This window comes from Arachis stenosperma, chromosome 5, assembly GCF_014773155.1.
Source record: "Arachis stenosperma cultivar V10309 chromosome 5, arast.V10309.gnm1.PFL2, whole genome shotgun sequence".
NCBI classification, from domain to species: Eukaryota; Viridiplantae; Streptophyta; class Magnoliopsida; order Fabales; family Fabaceae; genus Arachis; species Arachis stenosperma.
The window spans coordinates 29427957-29442538 of NC_080381.1; the positions used below are offsets into that span (position 1 = coordinate 29427957).

The 14582-nt window shown below is 35.3% G+C and overlaps 1 protein-coding gene across 13 annotated transcripts; it reads left to right on the forward strand.

Annotated features, from left to right (window-relative positions):
- The first annotated feature begins 1102 nt into the window (after nt 1–1102).
- Nucleotides 1103–13846, forward strand: LOC130980915 (uncharacterized). 13 transcript variants are annotated; one of them, XR_009086944.1, is made up of 7 exons: nt 1109–1844; nt 1916–2023; nt 2137–2251; nt 9967–10047; nt 10348–10477; nt 11802–11935; nt 12980–13846. XR_009086944.1 is itself a non-coding variant. In XM_057904558.1 (2 exons), the coding sequence occupies exon 2, from the start codon at nt 10949–10951 to the stop codon at nt 11624–11626; it is 678 nt and encodes a 225-aa protein (XP_057760541.1). In that variant the 5' UTR covers nt 9544–10047; nt 10348–10948; the 3' UTR covers nt 11627–12958. The 13 variants fall into 13 exon arrangements, 1 of the variants encoding a protein (XP_057760541.1); XR_009086939.1 differs by having other exon boundaries at nt 1103–1844; nt 10348–11935; XR_009086943.1 differs by lacking the exon at nt 12980–13846 and adding an exon at nt 12114–12958 and having other exon boundaries at nt 1103–1844; nt 10348–11935.
- Nucleotides 13847–14582: the final 736 nt, after the last annotated feature.

Consider the following 14582-nt stretch of genomic DNA (forward strand, 5'->3'; position numbering starts at 1 on the left):
GTATTCTTATGAGTAGACTCAAGAATTATTTTGATATCACGTGCGACTTGTAGACGTAGTAGTGAGATACGTTAGTTCTTTAAGACGTGATATGTGAATGCGGAAGCTGAAGTGGTAGGTGTGCAACGTTATGAGTTGTGGGTATTTTGTTCCTTGCGAACGGGCTTGCGGTCGTTAGACTTATGATCGTTTGTGGGGATTGTAAAGTACTTGATGGAGTTGGAAGGTTGAATCTTTGAGGTTGAGATGAGATTATTGTGCGGATGTTGAGCACGTCGTTATAACCTCATCCTGTTTTATAACCTTCAATGCCTTGCCTTACTATCACCTGTTTGACCCATGTCACCTTTTGCATTGAGCATACCTGGTAATGTTTGCTTTGCACTCACACTTCTACTTTTGTACCTTTATGCATACGACCATCCAAGTATTTGAAAAACCGTATATATGTTTATATGTTGAGATATTTTTGCTTCTTCCTTAAATGTGTTCAAGGGTGAACTGTTATGAGATTTCTTTCGTTTTGTATCAATTTTTGAGGAGAAAAATTTTTGTAAGGTGGGTAGAATGTAAGACCCAAAACTTTTGAAAAGTCTTATTATGATCAAGTCTCAAATCATATAGTTATTTATAGCCTTAATTTCAGAAATTATTTTATTAAAGATAATTAAGGCAAGTTTTGATTTATTGAATTTGAGATGAGTTATGATTATTATCCAATTTTTATAATTATTGGATTATTTTCTATATTTAGATTATAAAGTTGATAGTTATGAAATAATAAGGATTTTAAATAATTTAGATTAAATAATTAATATTTTAAAATAGTAATACTGCTGTTTTGGGAAAATAAAGGATTTAAGTATATTATTTCTAATTTTGGATTTGGACATTTTATTAAAAATAATTTGTAAAATTGAAAGGACAAATAGTATTTTCTATATATAATTAATGTTGGATTTAATTGAGTTTCAATAATTATATTATTCCCAATTTTATGTGAAATTACCAATTTACCCATAATCCTAATTTTCAAAATAAGAAAACCCTAATCCAATAACCCGACTCCGACCCGGTTCCTTGTCACCCACAACCCAGCAGCTACAGCAGCAGCCTCCAACCCCTTTCTCCCCCAAAACGCAAACACACACACAAACAGGGGAGGACTTCTGAGAGAGCTGAGGGAAGGAGGGAGCTTCACTGCGCCGTCATCCAACCGGCCGCATCTGTTGCCTCACCGTTGCCTCCTCCATCGTGCGCTATTGCCGGCCTAGAACCGCCGTCAATCTCGCGCCGCCGCGGTCCCGCCGAGCTTCCGCCAACACTTCACGAAGCAGAGAGAGATAGATGGAGAAGAGTGCCGTGGAGGGGGGAAGAGCCGCCGATTGCAGTCGCTGTTGGGTCCTTGTTCCTCACCGTTGAAGGAGCTGCTCCCAGCCACGGTGGTCGCTGATGTTCGCGCCGCTGTTGGTGGAGGACCTGAGGAGAGAGAGACGACACGACGGGAGAGAGAGGGAGTCGCCGTGGAGCCACGAGCTGCGCCAATCACCGCTGTGTCGCGTCGGAGAGGAAGGCTGAGACAGAGCGCCGCTGGGAGAGAGAGGAAGACGCGGGCTGGAGGAGCTGCGTCCAGTCGCCGTTGTCACTGGAGTTCTGAGGCCACCGGGACCACCGCCAGAGCTTCTGGTTACTCTGCTGCCGTGAAGCCCTGCTACTGTTGGGAACCTTGTCGCCGCTCACGGGGTGCGTCGGTAAGCCTCTGCCACCGGAAAATGTCACTGCTGCTTCGTCACCAGAGTTCTGGTTGCCGGAGAAAACCGCCTTGGCTGCTGAAACCACCGCCGGTAAGGGTCTTTGCAGTTGGTTCTCATTCCTTCCTGTTCCTGGGTCTTATGGTCATGACGTTGTTGTGCAGTCACGGTTTTCGTTATCGGAAGTCGTCGCCGCTGCCGCTTGAGGTGGCTGCCGCCGAACTGGTTCGGAGGCCGCCATTGTTTCGGTTCAGCCTTTCCTTCTTTGTTCGGTAAGCATTTTCGATTTGAAAGCTCTCTAGTTACTGTTCTATTATCATACGCTAAGGTTTTGCGGCATCAATTGCTATGAGATTGAGTTTCTATTGTTATGTGTCGCGATTAGTGTTGCTGTGGTTACCGCGGGAGTGGCTTGGAGCCGACGTTGCGGTTGTTGGTGATTTCGGTTTAAGAGAGGAGGTCCCTGTGACGCGTTTGGGTTATGATTTTGGCATTTTGAGGTAGGGGCACTTTCCAAAAACTATGTTTTATGTATTGAAATTATTACATATGGATACTGATGTGAGACATTTTGTATTTGGTGATTGTATCTGCCTTATGTATTATTTGATTGTCTCGAATGGTTATGGATGTTTGTTTGGCTGAATTGTTGTGCGGCTTTGTGAAATGTAACGTTTTGAAGTTGATTCTTTAAAGATTTGAAATCTGAGTTCGATCCGTTGAGGATTGATTTGAATTGAGTTAATTATTTTGATAACGTGAAAAGTCGAACGCACTTTTGAATTCAACCTGGTTTACTTTAATTGACTTGGTCTTGGACAAATGATTTGTTGCTGAACCGATTCTTTAAAGCTTTGGAAATGAGTTAAATCGGTTGATATTGAGTTGATTTTGAAATAGTTTCCTTAAGATATGCCACTGAGGCGACTATTGGATTTAACTTATTTTTGAATTGATTTCTGGTTTTGAGTTGTTGAAAAGGAATGAGGAACGGTTTAGTTGGGACCCGAACCGGGTGGCAAAAGTCCAAGTTTTAGGGGAGGTGCTACCGAAATTTCTATAAAATCCGAGTCTTTATTGAAATGTTGTCTGGAAAAATGATGTGTTAAAGACTTCTACTATTCTATTTGAATTATCAAGAAAAGGATGATTCATGCTTTTGAAATGAGTTATTAAAGAGGAAATTGTGATTTAGTCTTGCTTTTTAAGAAAGGCATTATATCTCTTTCAGGAGAAAGTTATTTAGATGAAACTTATGTTTTAAAGCTGTTTTAAATGTGACAAGGGTATTGCCTTTGAATTTGACTTGAGGGTTTCAATTAGAAGAGTTTCAATGAATTTGAAAGAACCTAAATGTCTATTGACAAGTTTCATTTTGAAATGTTGTGAGAAAGGTTTTAAGTACTCTTTGAATTTTGAAATCTTGCAAGACTAAAACAATTTTGAACAGTTGAAACGTTCTAGAATTTATCATGGGGGTTGAAGTTGGTTTTGCCTAAGTAAAGGAAACGGCTTTGAAAGAAGCAAATGATTACGTGACTCGGTTTGGCTTAGATCCTATTTTATTACTCAAATCAGAAAGCCGAGGTTTTAATGATTTTGAATAAATTTTGGCGAAATGAGTTATGTTATTCTCCCCTAAAGACTTGGGACTCTGCCGAGAAACTTTTGATACGAAATCTCATTGTTGGATGGATGATTTTGAATGTTTCAAATAAATCCTTAACTTGCTATGGTTTTGGAAGTTTTGGAAAGAGAATGCCGAGAGTGGCTTTGTTTTAAAAAAAAAAAGAACTCACTTTGAGTAAATTTGGCTTATGAGCCTGAGATGATTCGAGAAATGAGATTTTTAAAGCCAAGGCTGAAAAGAGTTGAAATTTGATTTCAAAGTGAAATGGCTTGAGAAAAGTGATTTATGGCTTAAGTGCCGATTTTATGAATTTGATGATGTTGAATGGTGGAAGTGCTGTTTTGTTATGGGCCAGAATGGCTGTGTATGATTATGAATATTGGCTGGTTCTGGATTGAACCGTGAGCCGGAATGACTGTGTATGATATTGATTTATGGTTGATTGCCGAATGAGTTATGGGCCGTATGGCTGACTATGAATTATGAATTTAAGGCGGATGGCTGAGATGGACGTTGATCCATGGCTGGGACTGAATGAATATATGCTTGAGATACCTGGGTAGTAGCAAGGGTTGTGGTTCATCCCACTTACTCCAGGTCAGAGACTGTGACGCCTGGGTAGTAACGGTGGTAGTGGTGATTCAACTTGCTCCAGGATAGTAGCTACAGTAGTGGTTATTCCACTGGCTCTGGGTTGAGTGGGTAGTAGCAATGGGGTTATAGCTCAAACCTATTCTGCCCATGGTTAACTACCAGGACGTGTCGGGTTGGCTATATAACTGACAATTGATATCATCAGCCATTAGGACAGGCTTGCATCATATGCATCTATGTGACATTGTTTGGGTGTGCATATTGTACGTGGTTTGCCTTTGTGATTAACTGCTAATTGTTCTACTTGCTGTAACTGTTTGTTTGTGCTTGAACTTCCTATCTGTGTTTACATCTGGGACTCTGTTGGATTGTGGTGATAGGTTGATGGTTGGATTGTTTGGGCCTAGGGCCGTGGTTGAAATGAGATGGATCGATGGTTGGTTTCGGTTTTGTGTGTTTCTGGTTTGGAAAGATATGAAAGGCTATTCTGGTTCAGTATAGATAATCCTTTTTGAAAGGCTTTTTGAGTTTTTTTTGAATTGAAGGTTCCTCTTTTAGAAAAGATTTCCGACTTTACTTTTATTGTAAACCGTTGTTTTTGAAAAGAGGCATAAGATGGTTATTAATCACTGGTACGGTTTATCTTCACGTATCTGATGAGCGGATAATTTATACGCTTTTTGGCATTGTTTTTAGGTAGTTTTTAGTATGATCTAGTTACTTTTAGGGATGTTTTCATTAGTTTTTAAGCTAAATTCACATTTCTAGACTTTACTATGAGTTTGTGTGTTTTTCTGTGATTTCAAGTATTTTCTGGCTGAAATTGAGGGACCTGAGCAAAACTCTGATAGGAGGCTGACAAAGGACCGCTGATGCTGTTGGAATCTGACCTCCCTGCACTCAAAATGGATTTTCTGGAGCTACAGAACTCCAAATAGCGCGCTCTTAATGGCGTTGGAAAGTAGACATCCAGAGCTTTCCAGCAAAATATAATAGTCCATACTTTGTTCGAGATTAGATGACGTAAACTGGCGCTCAACGCCAGTTTCATACTGCATTCTGGAGTCAAACGCCAGAAACACGTCACGAACCAGAGTTGAACGCCAAAAACACGTTACAACTTGGCGTTCAACTCCAAGAGAAGCCTCAGCTCGTGGATAGATCAAGCTCAGCCCAAGCACACACCATGTGAGCCCTGGAAGTGGATTTATGCATCAATTACTTACTTCTGTAAACCCTAGTAGCTAGTCTAGTATAAATAGGATAGTTTACTATTGTATTAGACATCTTTGATCAGTTTATGCGATCTTAGACATTGGGGACTGGCCTCTCGGCCATGCCTGGACCTTCATCACTTATGTAGTTTCAACGGTGGAGTTTCTGCACACCATAGATTAAGGGTGTGGAGCTCTGCTGTACCTCGAGTTTCAATGCAATTACTACTATTTTCTATTCAATTCGACTTATTCTTATTCTAAGATATTCGTTGCACTTCAACATGATGAATGTGATGATCCGTGACACTCATCATCATTCTCACCTATGAACGCGTGATTGACAACCACTTCCGTTCTACCTTAGACCGGGCGCATATCTCTTGGATTCCTTAATCAGAATCTTCGTGGTATAAGCTAGAATTGATGGCGGCATTCATGAGAATCCGAAAAGTCTAACCTTGTCTATGGTATTCCGAGTAGGATTCCGGGATTGAATGACTGTGACGAGCTTCAAACTCGCGATTGCTGGGCGTGATGACAAATGCAAAAGAATCAAGGGATTATATTCCAACATGATCGAGAACCGACAGATGATTAGCCGTGCTGTGACAGAGCATTTGGACCATTTTCACTGAGAGGATGGGATGTAGCCATTGACAACAGTGATGTCCTACATACAGCTTGCCATAGAAAGGAGTAAGAAGGATTGGATGAAAGCAGTAGGAAAACAAAGATTCAGAAGGAACACAGCACCTCCATACACTTATCTGAAATTCTCACCATTGAATTACATGAGTAACTCTATCTTTATTTTCTGTTTATTATTTATTATTATTCGAAAACTCAATAATCAATTATTATCCGCCTGACTGAGATTTACAAGGTGACCATAGCTTGCTTCATACCAACAATCTCTGTGGGATCGACCCTTACTCACGTAAGGTTTATTACTTGGACGACCCAGTACACTTGCTGGTTAGTTGTGCGGAGTCGTGACTAAGTGTGATTCATGATTGAGAGCACCAAGTCTTTGGAGCCATTGTTGATGATCACAATTCCGTGCACCAAGTTATTGGCGCCGTTGCTGGGGATTGTTCGAGTATGGACAACTAACGGTTCATCTTGTTGCTCAGATTAGGTAATTTTCTTTTTATTTTCTTTTCAAAAAAAAAAGTTTTCAAAATTCTTTCAAAAATTTTTTCTTTATTTTCGTTTTTCAAAAATATAATTTTCGAAAAAAATCATAAAAAAAAATTATAAAATCATAAAAACCAAAAAAATTTTGTGTTTCTTGTTCGAGTCTTGAGTCAATTTTTAAGTTTGGTGTTAATTGCATGTTTAAAAAAATATATATATTTCTTGCATTTTTCGAAAATTCATGCATTCATGGTGTTTTTCATGATCTTCAAGTTGTTCTTGGTAAGTCTTCTTGTTTGATCTTGATGTTTTCTTGTTGTGTGTTTTGTATTATTTTTTATGTGCATTTTTGCATTCATAGTGTCTAAACATTAAAGATTTCTAAGTTTGGTGTCTTGCATGTTTTCTTTGCATAATTTTTTTAAAAAATATGTTCTTGATGTTCATCATGATCTTCAAAGTGTTCTTGGTGTTCATCTTGACATTCATAGTGTTCTTGCATGCACCATATGTTTTGATTCATACTTTTCATGTTGTGAGTCATTTTTATGTTTTTCTCTCTCATAATTAAAAATTCAAAAATAAAAAATATCTTTTCCTTAATTTTCTCATAATTTTCGAAAATTTGAGTTGACTAAGTGTGATTCATGTTTGAGAGCACCAAGTCTTTGGAGCCATTGTTGATGATCACAATTCCATGCACCAGTATCCTATTACAGTAATTCCAAAAAACCCTCTACTGAGAACCCTTTCGAGGATGATGTTTTCACCCCCCACATTTTTTCCCTTTCAGGATATGGGCACAGAAGTCACGAAGAGTTTATTTAGTTATTGTTGTGATACTCTATATTGTTTTAAATTATGGTTTATTATACCCTCGCCTTTATCTTGAGATTTTCTGTAAGAGGGATAGGTATATATATATATATATATATATATATATATATATATATATATATATATATATATATATATATATATATATATATATATATATATATATATATACTCTTTGAGGGTTGTTGTAAGTGTTTTGAATGTATGGATGTACGTTGTATAGCAAAAGTATTCTTGGAGCGGTATTGCAGTTTAAAGTTTTAAACAGGTTCATATCTTAGTATTAAATAGTATAGGTGTCGTCGTAATGTCCGAGCTATCAGAGTTGCGCAGCTGGAAGCGTGAGCTTTGGTAGTTAGGGTGTTACATTTAAAATTTGAAAAATTAGAATTAGCATTTAAACACATTCACACTACGTACGATTACTCCTAATCCCATCGTAACTACAGTTCTGACGTCTGCGGTATAGTCCACATAGTCCCTCTCTAATACCCACTATAACTTGCCGTCGTCGTCGGAGACAGCTGTTCAGACGTAGCAGAATGCTGCCGTTCCTCATCACCCTATTCAGACGCAGTAGAAGCCCGCAGCTCGTGCCGATGCCGCTGCAACCTCACCTCGTGCCGCTGTTCTACAGAAGCACGTGTTAACGCCGCCGCAGCCTCACACCGACGCCGCCGCAGCATCACGTTGAAGCCGCCATTTGTCCTCTTACGAACGAGGATCTTCTGAGGCTTCTTCCAGGCTCGTGGTTTTCCTCATTGCATTGGAGCTCATGTTAATCGTTAACTTTCATGACCTTGTGGTGCATCTTGTTGCCATTGATTTCTGCTTTAAGTTGATTGCCTTTGATCCTCAGCTCGCCTTTGTCAAATTCGTCGTCCCCCTCTTCAACATGCTCGGAACGCTTCTTACTTTTCTTACTTTTTTCTTCATTTTTCTTTAGGTACTATTGTAGTCAAATTATCTTAGGATGTTCATTTTATTAGGTATGTCATATGTGGATGGTTATTTTTCATTTTAAAGTGGATGTTTAATTTGGATTGGATTTAAGTAGATTTAATGAAATTTGATGGATGTTCACTTTATTAGGTATGTGGATGGTTATTTTCCTTTTAAACCGACAACTTGATATAAAAAAAGCGTGGCGGTGCTAAGGCTGGTTGGTGAGGGAGGGACCGACGGTGCAATGAGGGTTTGGGGAGAGGTATACAGTGGTAAAAGGGTTAAAATGTGGATGGTAAAATGTAAAAGATGAAAGTATAATTTTTGGAGGGTAATTTGTGATGGACCGTTTTTTTTTTCACCCTCTGTGGGGCAGAAATACGGCCCGTTGTTCACGTTGTTCAGATTTTCCATTGTCTACCTAGCAGAATTGATTTGCAAAATATTTTGAATTAATTGCATGCCTTCTTATAGCAGAACAGAATAATGAATTGCTCATGAAAAATCATAAAGCTCGCCTCTTTGACTCTACTCTATTTCCTAAAATGTAACACATAATCCCAAAAATGATAAACGTCACTATTTTGATAACAAATATGACAAAGGAAAGAAAAAAAGATTCTTTAATAATAAAAGATCCTAAAAAAGTGAAAAAATAAACAAAAGAAAAATGGGCATAATAAGAATATAAAAGAAAATGTCATTGTTGTGGTGGTAAAGGTAATTAGTAATGTATTTGTCGTACACCAAAGTACTTAGTTAAAGTTTACTAAGCATCTTTAAAAGAGAATAAAAAAATAAAAACTAATTTTATCTTAAAAAATGCTCCTACCACAACTTATTATGATGTGTCTAACCTCTTTAAAGATAGTAAAAAAAATATTGATCTTTTGATTAATAATGAAAATGTTAAATAATTTTTTTTCTTATTCTATGCTTGATTTTTGATATATTAAGGTATGTTTTTACTTATTTATATTTGAATAATGTATTTACTTTTAAAATTTGTCTTTCTATATAAGTTTTAAAAGATCAATAAATAAATTTGTGCTATTATAGTATGTGTACAATAAATAAAATAAGTATGCAAGTATATATATATATATATATAGATTGGGTTACGACTTTCATAAGATAATTAATGTTAAAGATAAATCATACGTTTGAATTCCATTTTTCCATATTTATTCTTTTTTGTAAAAAAAATGTTGAAGGTACGAGTAAAAGATATTTGTCTTACGGATAGTGCAAGTACATATACTACTCTTTTAAAAGTAAAATTTACTTTGCTAACCTAGTATATAAAGAGGTAAGTGTTGCTATCATTATTAGTACAATTAAAATGATGGATGATTCTAGAAGAGCTATTATTTTATTTTCTAAAAGAACAAAACTCATTATAGATAATACATTGTTATATACAAAGTCTCAAAAGAACTTGTTGAGTTTTAAATATATCTGTAAGAATGGATATCATATTGAGAGATTAAATGAGGATAACAATGAGTTTTTCTATATTATGAGTTGTGATTCAAATAAAAAAGTCACAATGAAAAAATTGTGTATGTTTTTTTTGGTATATATTATACACATATTAGTGCAATTGAATCATATGTTATAGTAAATCAGAAGTTTATTAGCCCAAATGAATTTACTATTTGACATGACCAGGGACGGATACATGGGGGAGCAAGTAGAGGCCTGGCCCCAGCTTTTTCAAAAAAAAAATAGTAGTATAAACTAAGGCCCAACCTAAATAAAATATAATGGTTTTTAAATTTTTTTAAACTCTTAAATAATAAACACTACGTGTGACATTCTCTTTCTTTTATGCTGTTTCTTTTGACATTGAAAGTTTGAAACGTTCGGTCTTCTCTTCTCTTGGAGCACGCTGCACGCCCTCACAGCCTCGCTTCGGTCTTCAATCATAGCAAAGGTATTCACTACTCTACTCATTCTACTTTTTATTTTTTATATAATTGTATAAAATTATTAATTAATAAATCATATTTTTTGACTATAAAATAATATAATTTTATCTTTTTTGTAATCACATAAATTATAGATAAATAGCTTATTTATTTTTAGGATTTATTCTCTCTTTTTTTTTATTTTTTATTTTTAGTGAAATTGAGAATGACTTAGTAAAAAAATATTGTTATTGATGTTTAATTAATAAAAAATATTCAGACTTTGTTTATTCATGTGAGTATATAATTATTTAAATTTTTTTCAGGTAACAGGAAATTAGAATATTTTAGATGAGAAAGTAAAGTAAAATAGATGCAATTTTTAAGAGAAAAGTTACTGATGATGTTGGAGTTCAAACAAGTCAACCCTCTAATCTTATTTTACAAGAAATTCAGGTAAGTGAACTCTCTAATCTTACTCAAAATACACATCAACAAAAAGCCAAAGTTTCAAGATTAGAAAGAGATGTTGATATCTCTTTACTAGAAAGGGATCCAGGAAAGCGACGTCCAATTTGGCAGTATAATGTCAATGAACATGATAAGATTCGTAGAGCATACATAATAGATGGGCCATACCAACCAACAAATATTAGCTATCCAGCTTCTAGTAATAACAATCACCGTCGATATTTTCAAACTTCTTGGTTTAAGAAATTTTCAAGTTGGTTAGAATATTCACCAGAAAAAGATGCTGCTTATTGTTTGCCTTGCTACTTGTTTGGTAAACCTTATGGTGCTTGCAATAATGGAAAAAATACATTTTTAGAGTTAGGATTTAGTAATTGGAAGAAAGTAAACAATGGAGTGAATTGTGCATTTGTATGTCACGAGGGTTCTATTCCTAATTCTCCCCATAATTTATGTATGAAATCTTGTGATGATTTAATGGCTCAATCTAAGCATATAGACAAAGTTCTTGAAAGGCATAGTGATGAAACTATTGCAAATAACCGCTTAAGGATGAAGACATCTATTGATGGTATTCGATGGCTTGCATTTCAAGCATGTGCATTTAGAGGCAATGATGAAAGTCCTGGATCTTTGAATAAGGGAAATTTTATTGAGTTAATTAAGCTTTTGGCTTCCTGTAATCAGAATGTTAATAATGTTGTTCTTGAAAATTCTCTTGGAAATGCTCAATATATATCTCCCGGTGTTCAAAAAGATATATTACATATCTTTGCTAGAAAAGTGCGTGCAACAATTCGAGAAGAAATTGGTGATTTTAAATTTTGTATAATTATTGATGAAGCAAGAGATGAGTCAAAGCGAGAACAAATGTCGGTGATTTTGAGATTTGTAGACAAGCACGGTTGTGGTCAAGAAAGATTTTTTGATCTTATACATGTTTCTGATACGTATTCTTTGACATTGAAAACAGAAATTTCATCAGTTCTTTCTCGTCATAATCTTGATGTTCAAAATCTTAGGGGACAAGGGTATGATGGAGCTAGTAATATGCGTGGTGAATGGAATGGATTGCAAGCTCTATTTTTGAAAGATTGCCCTTTTGCTTATTACATTCACTGTCTTGCTCATTGATTACAATTAGCACTCGTTTCTGTAGCCAAAGAAGTTTGCTATGTTCATCACTTCTTTTCAAAACTTACACTAATTATGAATGTTGTGACTATTTCTCCTAAACGTTATGATCTGTTAAGGGTTACTCAAGCAAATAATGTTGCAAACTTAATTGCCGATGATCAACTTGTGACAGGTAGTGGACTTAATCAAATTGGTACTTTGCAAAGAGCTGGAGATACTAGATGGGGTCTCATTTGAATTCTGTACGTAGCTTGCTATGCATGTTTGATGCTACTTGTGAAGTTCTTGAAAAAAGCACTGAAGAAGGTAATTTCTCCACTCGTGGTGATGCTAGTGCTGCTTATGATGCTATCATATCCTTGAATTTGTCTTAGTTTTGAATTTGATGAGAAATATTTTGGAAGTTAGTCAAGATCTTTGTCAAGCTTTGCAACGAAAAAATCAAGACATATTGAATTCTTTAACTCTGGTTTCTACTACCTAGACTTTAATCCAACGAATGAGAGAATCAAGTTGGGAGGCTTTCATAAAAGAAGTTATATTGTTTTGTGAGAAACATGAAGTTGAAGTTCCTGATATGAATGCATTGCATATTCATAGAAGAGGCCGAACTCGCAAAATTGTTGACCAAATTTTAGTGGAGCATCATTACCGTGTTAGTTTATTTCTGGCTGTAATTGTGATACAGTTGCAATAGCTTAATCGAAGATTCAATGATAATATGGTGGAGTTGCTTACTTTAAGTTCAACTTTAGATCCCAGAGATAATTATAAGTTCTTCAGTGTCAACAAAGTATGTGAATTAGTAGAACGATTTTATCCAGGTGACTTCAATGACCAAGAAAAATTTCACATTAGAATGCAAGATCAACATTATGAACTTCATGTTCCTAATCATGTTGAGTTAACTAACTTGTGCACAATTTCGGAGTTATGTCAAGGATTAACGTAGACAGAAAAGTCTTTAACATATCCTTTGATTGATCGTTTGATTCGCTTGGTATTAACTCTCTCTGTTTTAACTACTACAACTGAGAGATCTTTTTAACTATGAATATTATGAAGAATAGACTCAGAAATAAAATGGAAGATGAATTTCTTGCTAATTGTCTTTTGATTTACATTGAGAAGAAGATTGCTGAAAGATTTGACACCGATTCTATTATCGATGACTTTTATGATATGAAGAATCGACGTGTACCACTTCGTTAGTAAAAAGTATGCATATTTTGTTTGTACTTTAAATATATATTCTCTATCGGTATATTTTTGTAATGCATCTTACATTATAATTTATTTACATATTTTTTTAATATTATATATTTTATTGGCCCCATGATAACATTTCAGGATCCGTCCCTGGGCATGACCGATTAGGTCACCCTAGAACAACAATGATGCAAAGGATCATTAAAAATTTGCAAGGGTATTCATTAAAGAACCATAACAATTTTCAATCTAGTGAGTTATGTTATACTGCATGTTTTCAGTGAAAACTGGTTATAAAGCCATCATCAGCAAATATTGGATTTGAATTTTCTAAATTTCTTGAGCAGATTCAATGTGATATATGTGGACCAATTCATCCACCATGTAAATTTTTTAGATACTTTATAGTTCTAATAGATGCATCTTCAAGATGGTGTCATGCGTGCTTATTATTATCTCGCAACTTGGCATTTGTGAGACTACTTTTCAAATGTGAATTTACTTTTCAAACCTTTGATGCTTATTGCATGGCCATTAGTATAAGTGTTGAATATCTAACAGCTCATGTTCATACACAAAATGGGCTAGCAGAATCACTTATTAAATGCCTCCAGTGAGTTGCTAGATCCTTACTAATGAGGAAAAAAACCTTTCAATTTCTACTTGTGGGCATGCTATTTTACATGTTGCAGCACTTATCCATTTAAAGTTAACATGTTACCACAAATTCTCTCCTTTACAATTGGCTTTTGACCAATAGCCAAACATATCCCATTTGAGAATATTTGGATATGTGATACATGTTCCCATTGCTCCACCTAATCGCACCAGATGGGACCCCAAAAAAATTAGGAATACATATTGGATATGATTTTTTTAATTGTGAGGTATTTAGAGATACAAACGGGATATATATTTAAAGCTCAATTTGTAAATTGTCACTTCAATGAGACAATGTTTACAACATTAAGAGAAGAGAATAAACAACTGACAAAATAGCTAAATTAGAATGCATCATCATTAATACATTTGGATCTTCGATCAAGAGAATGTGAATTAGAGGTTCAAAAGATTATACATTTATAAAAAACTATAAATGAATTGCCTAATGCATTTTTTGATACAAGAAGGACAACAAAATCCTATATACCAGTTGAAAATGCTCTAATTCAAATTTATGTTCCTGTTGGACAAATGGTCAATAGTATAAATAAATACCAAAAGCGTGTACCAGTCAATTCTAAAAGTAAAATTTCTCGTAAAAGATGATGGACAAATTTTGGTAAAGAGACAAATAATGTTTAAGACATAGTTGGAACACCTGCAGTTGTCCAAAGTCATGACATAATTAAAACATCAAAAGATGATTAGGAACTTGAAAATTATCAAAATGATGGGATCTCCATGAACTATGTCTTTAAGGAAAAAAATAGAACTGAAGAAAAATAATTATCGACAATATATTTGAAAATAATATAGCGCTAAATATCATGCATGAAATGAGGATCCTTAACCAAAAACCGTCGAAGAATGTCGATGAAGGGTTGATTGACAAAAATGAAAAGAAGCCATGAAAAATAAATTAGACTCACTTGCCAAAACATAAAATCTTTGGACCTGTAGTCTAAACATCTGAGGGTGTGAAACTTGTTGGATACAAATGGGTATTTGTGAGAAAACGAAATGAGAATAATGAAATTTTATGTACAAAGCTTAACTTGTAGCACAAGATTTCTCACAAAGA

Coding starts and splice junctions, on each gene's coding strand:
- LOC130980915 (XM_057904558.1), top strand. CDS start 10,949: ATGAAATCTTGTGATGATTTAATGGCTCAATCTAAGCATATAGACAAA.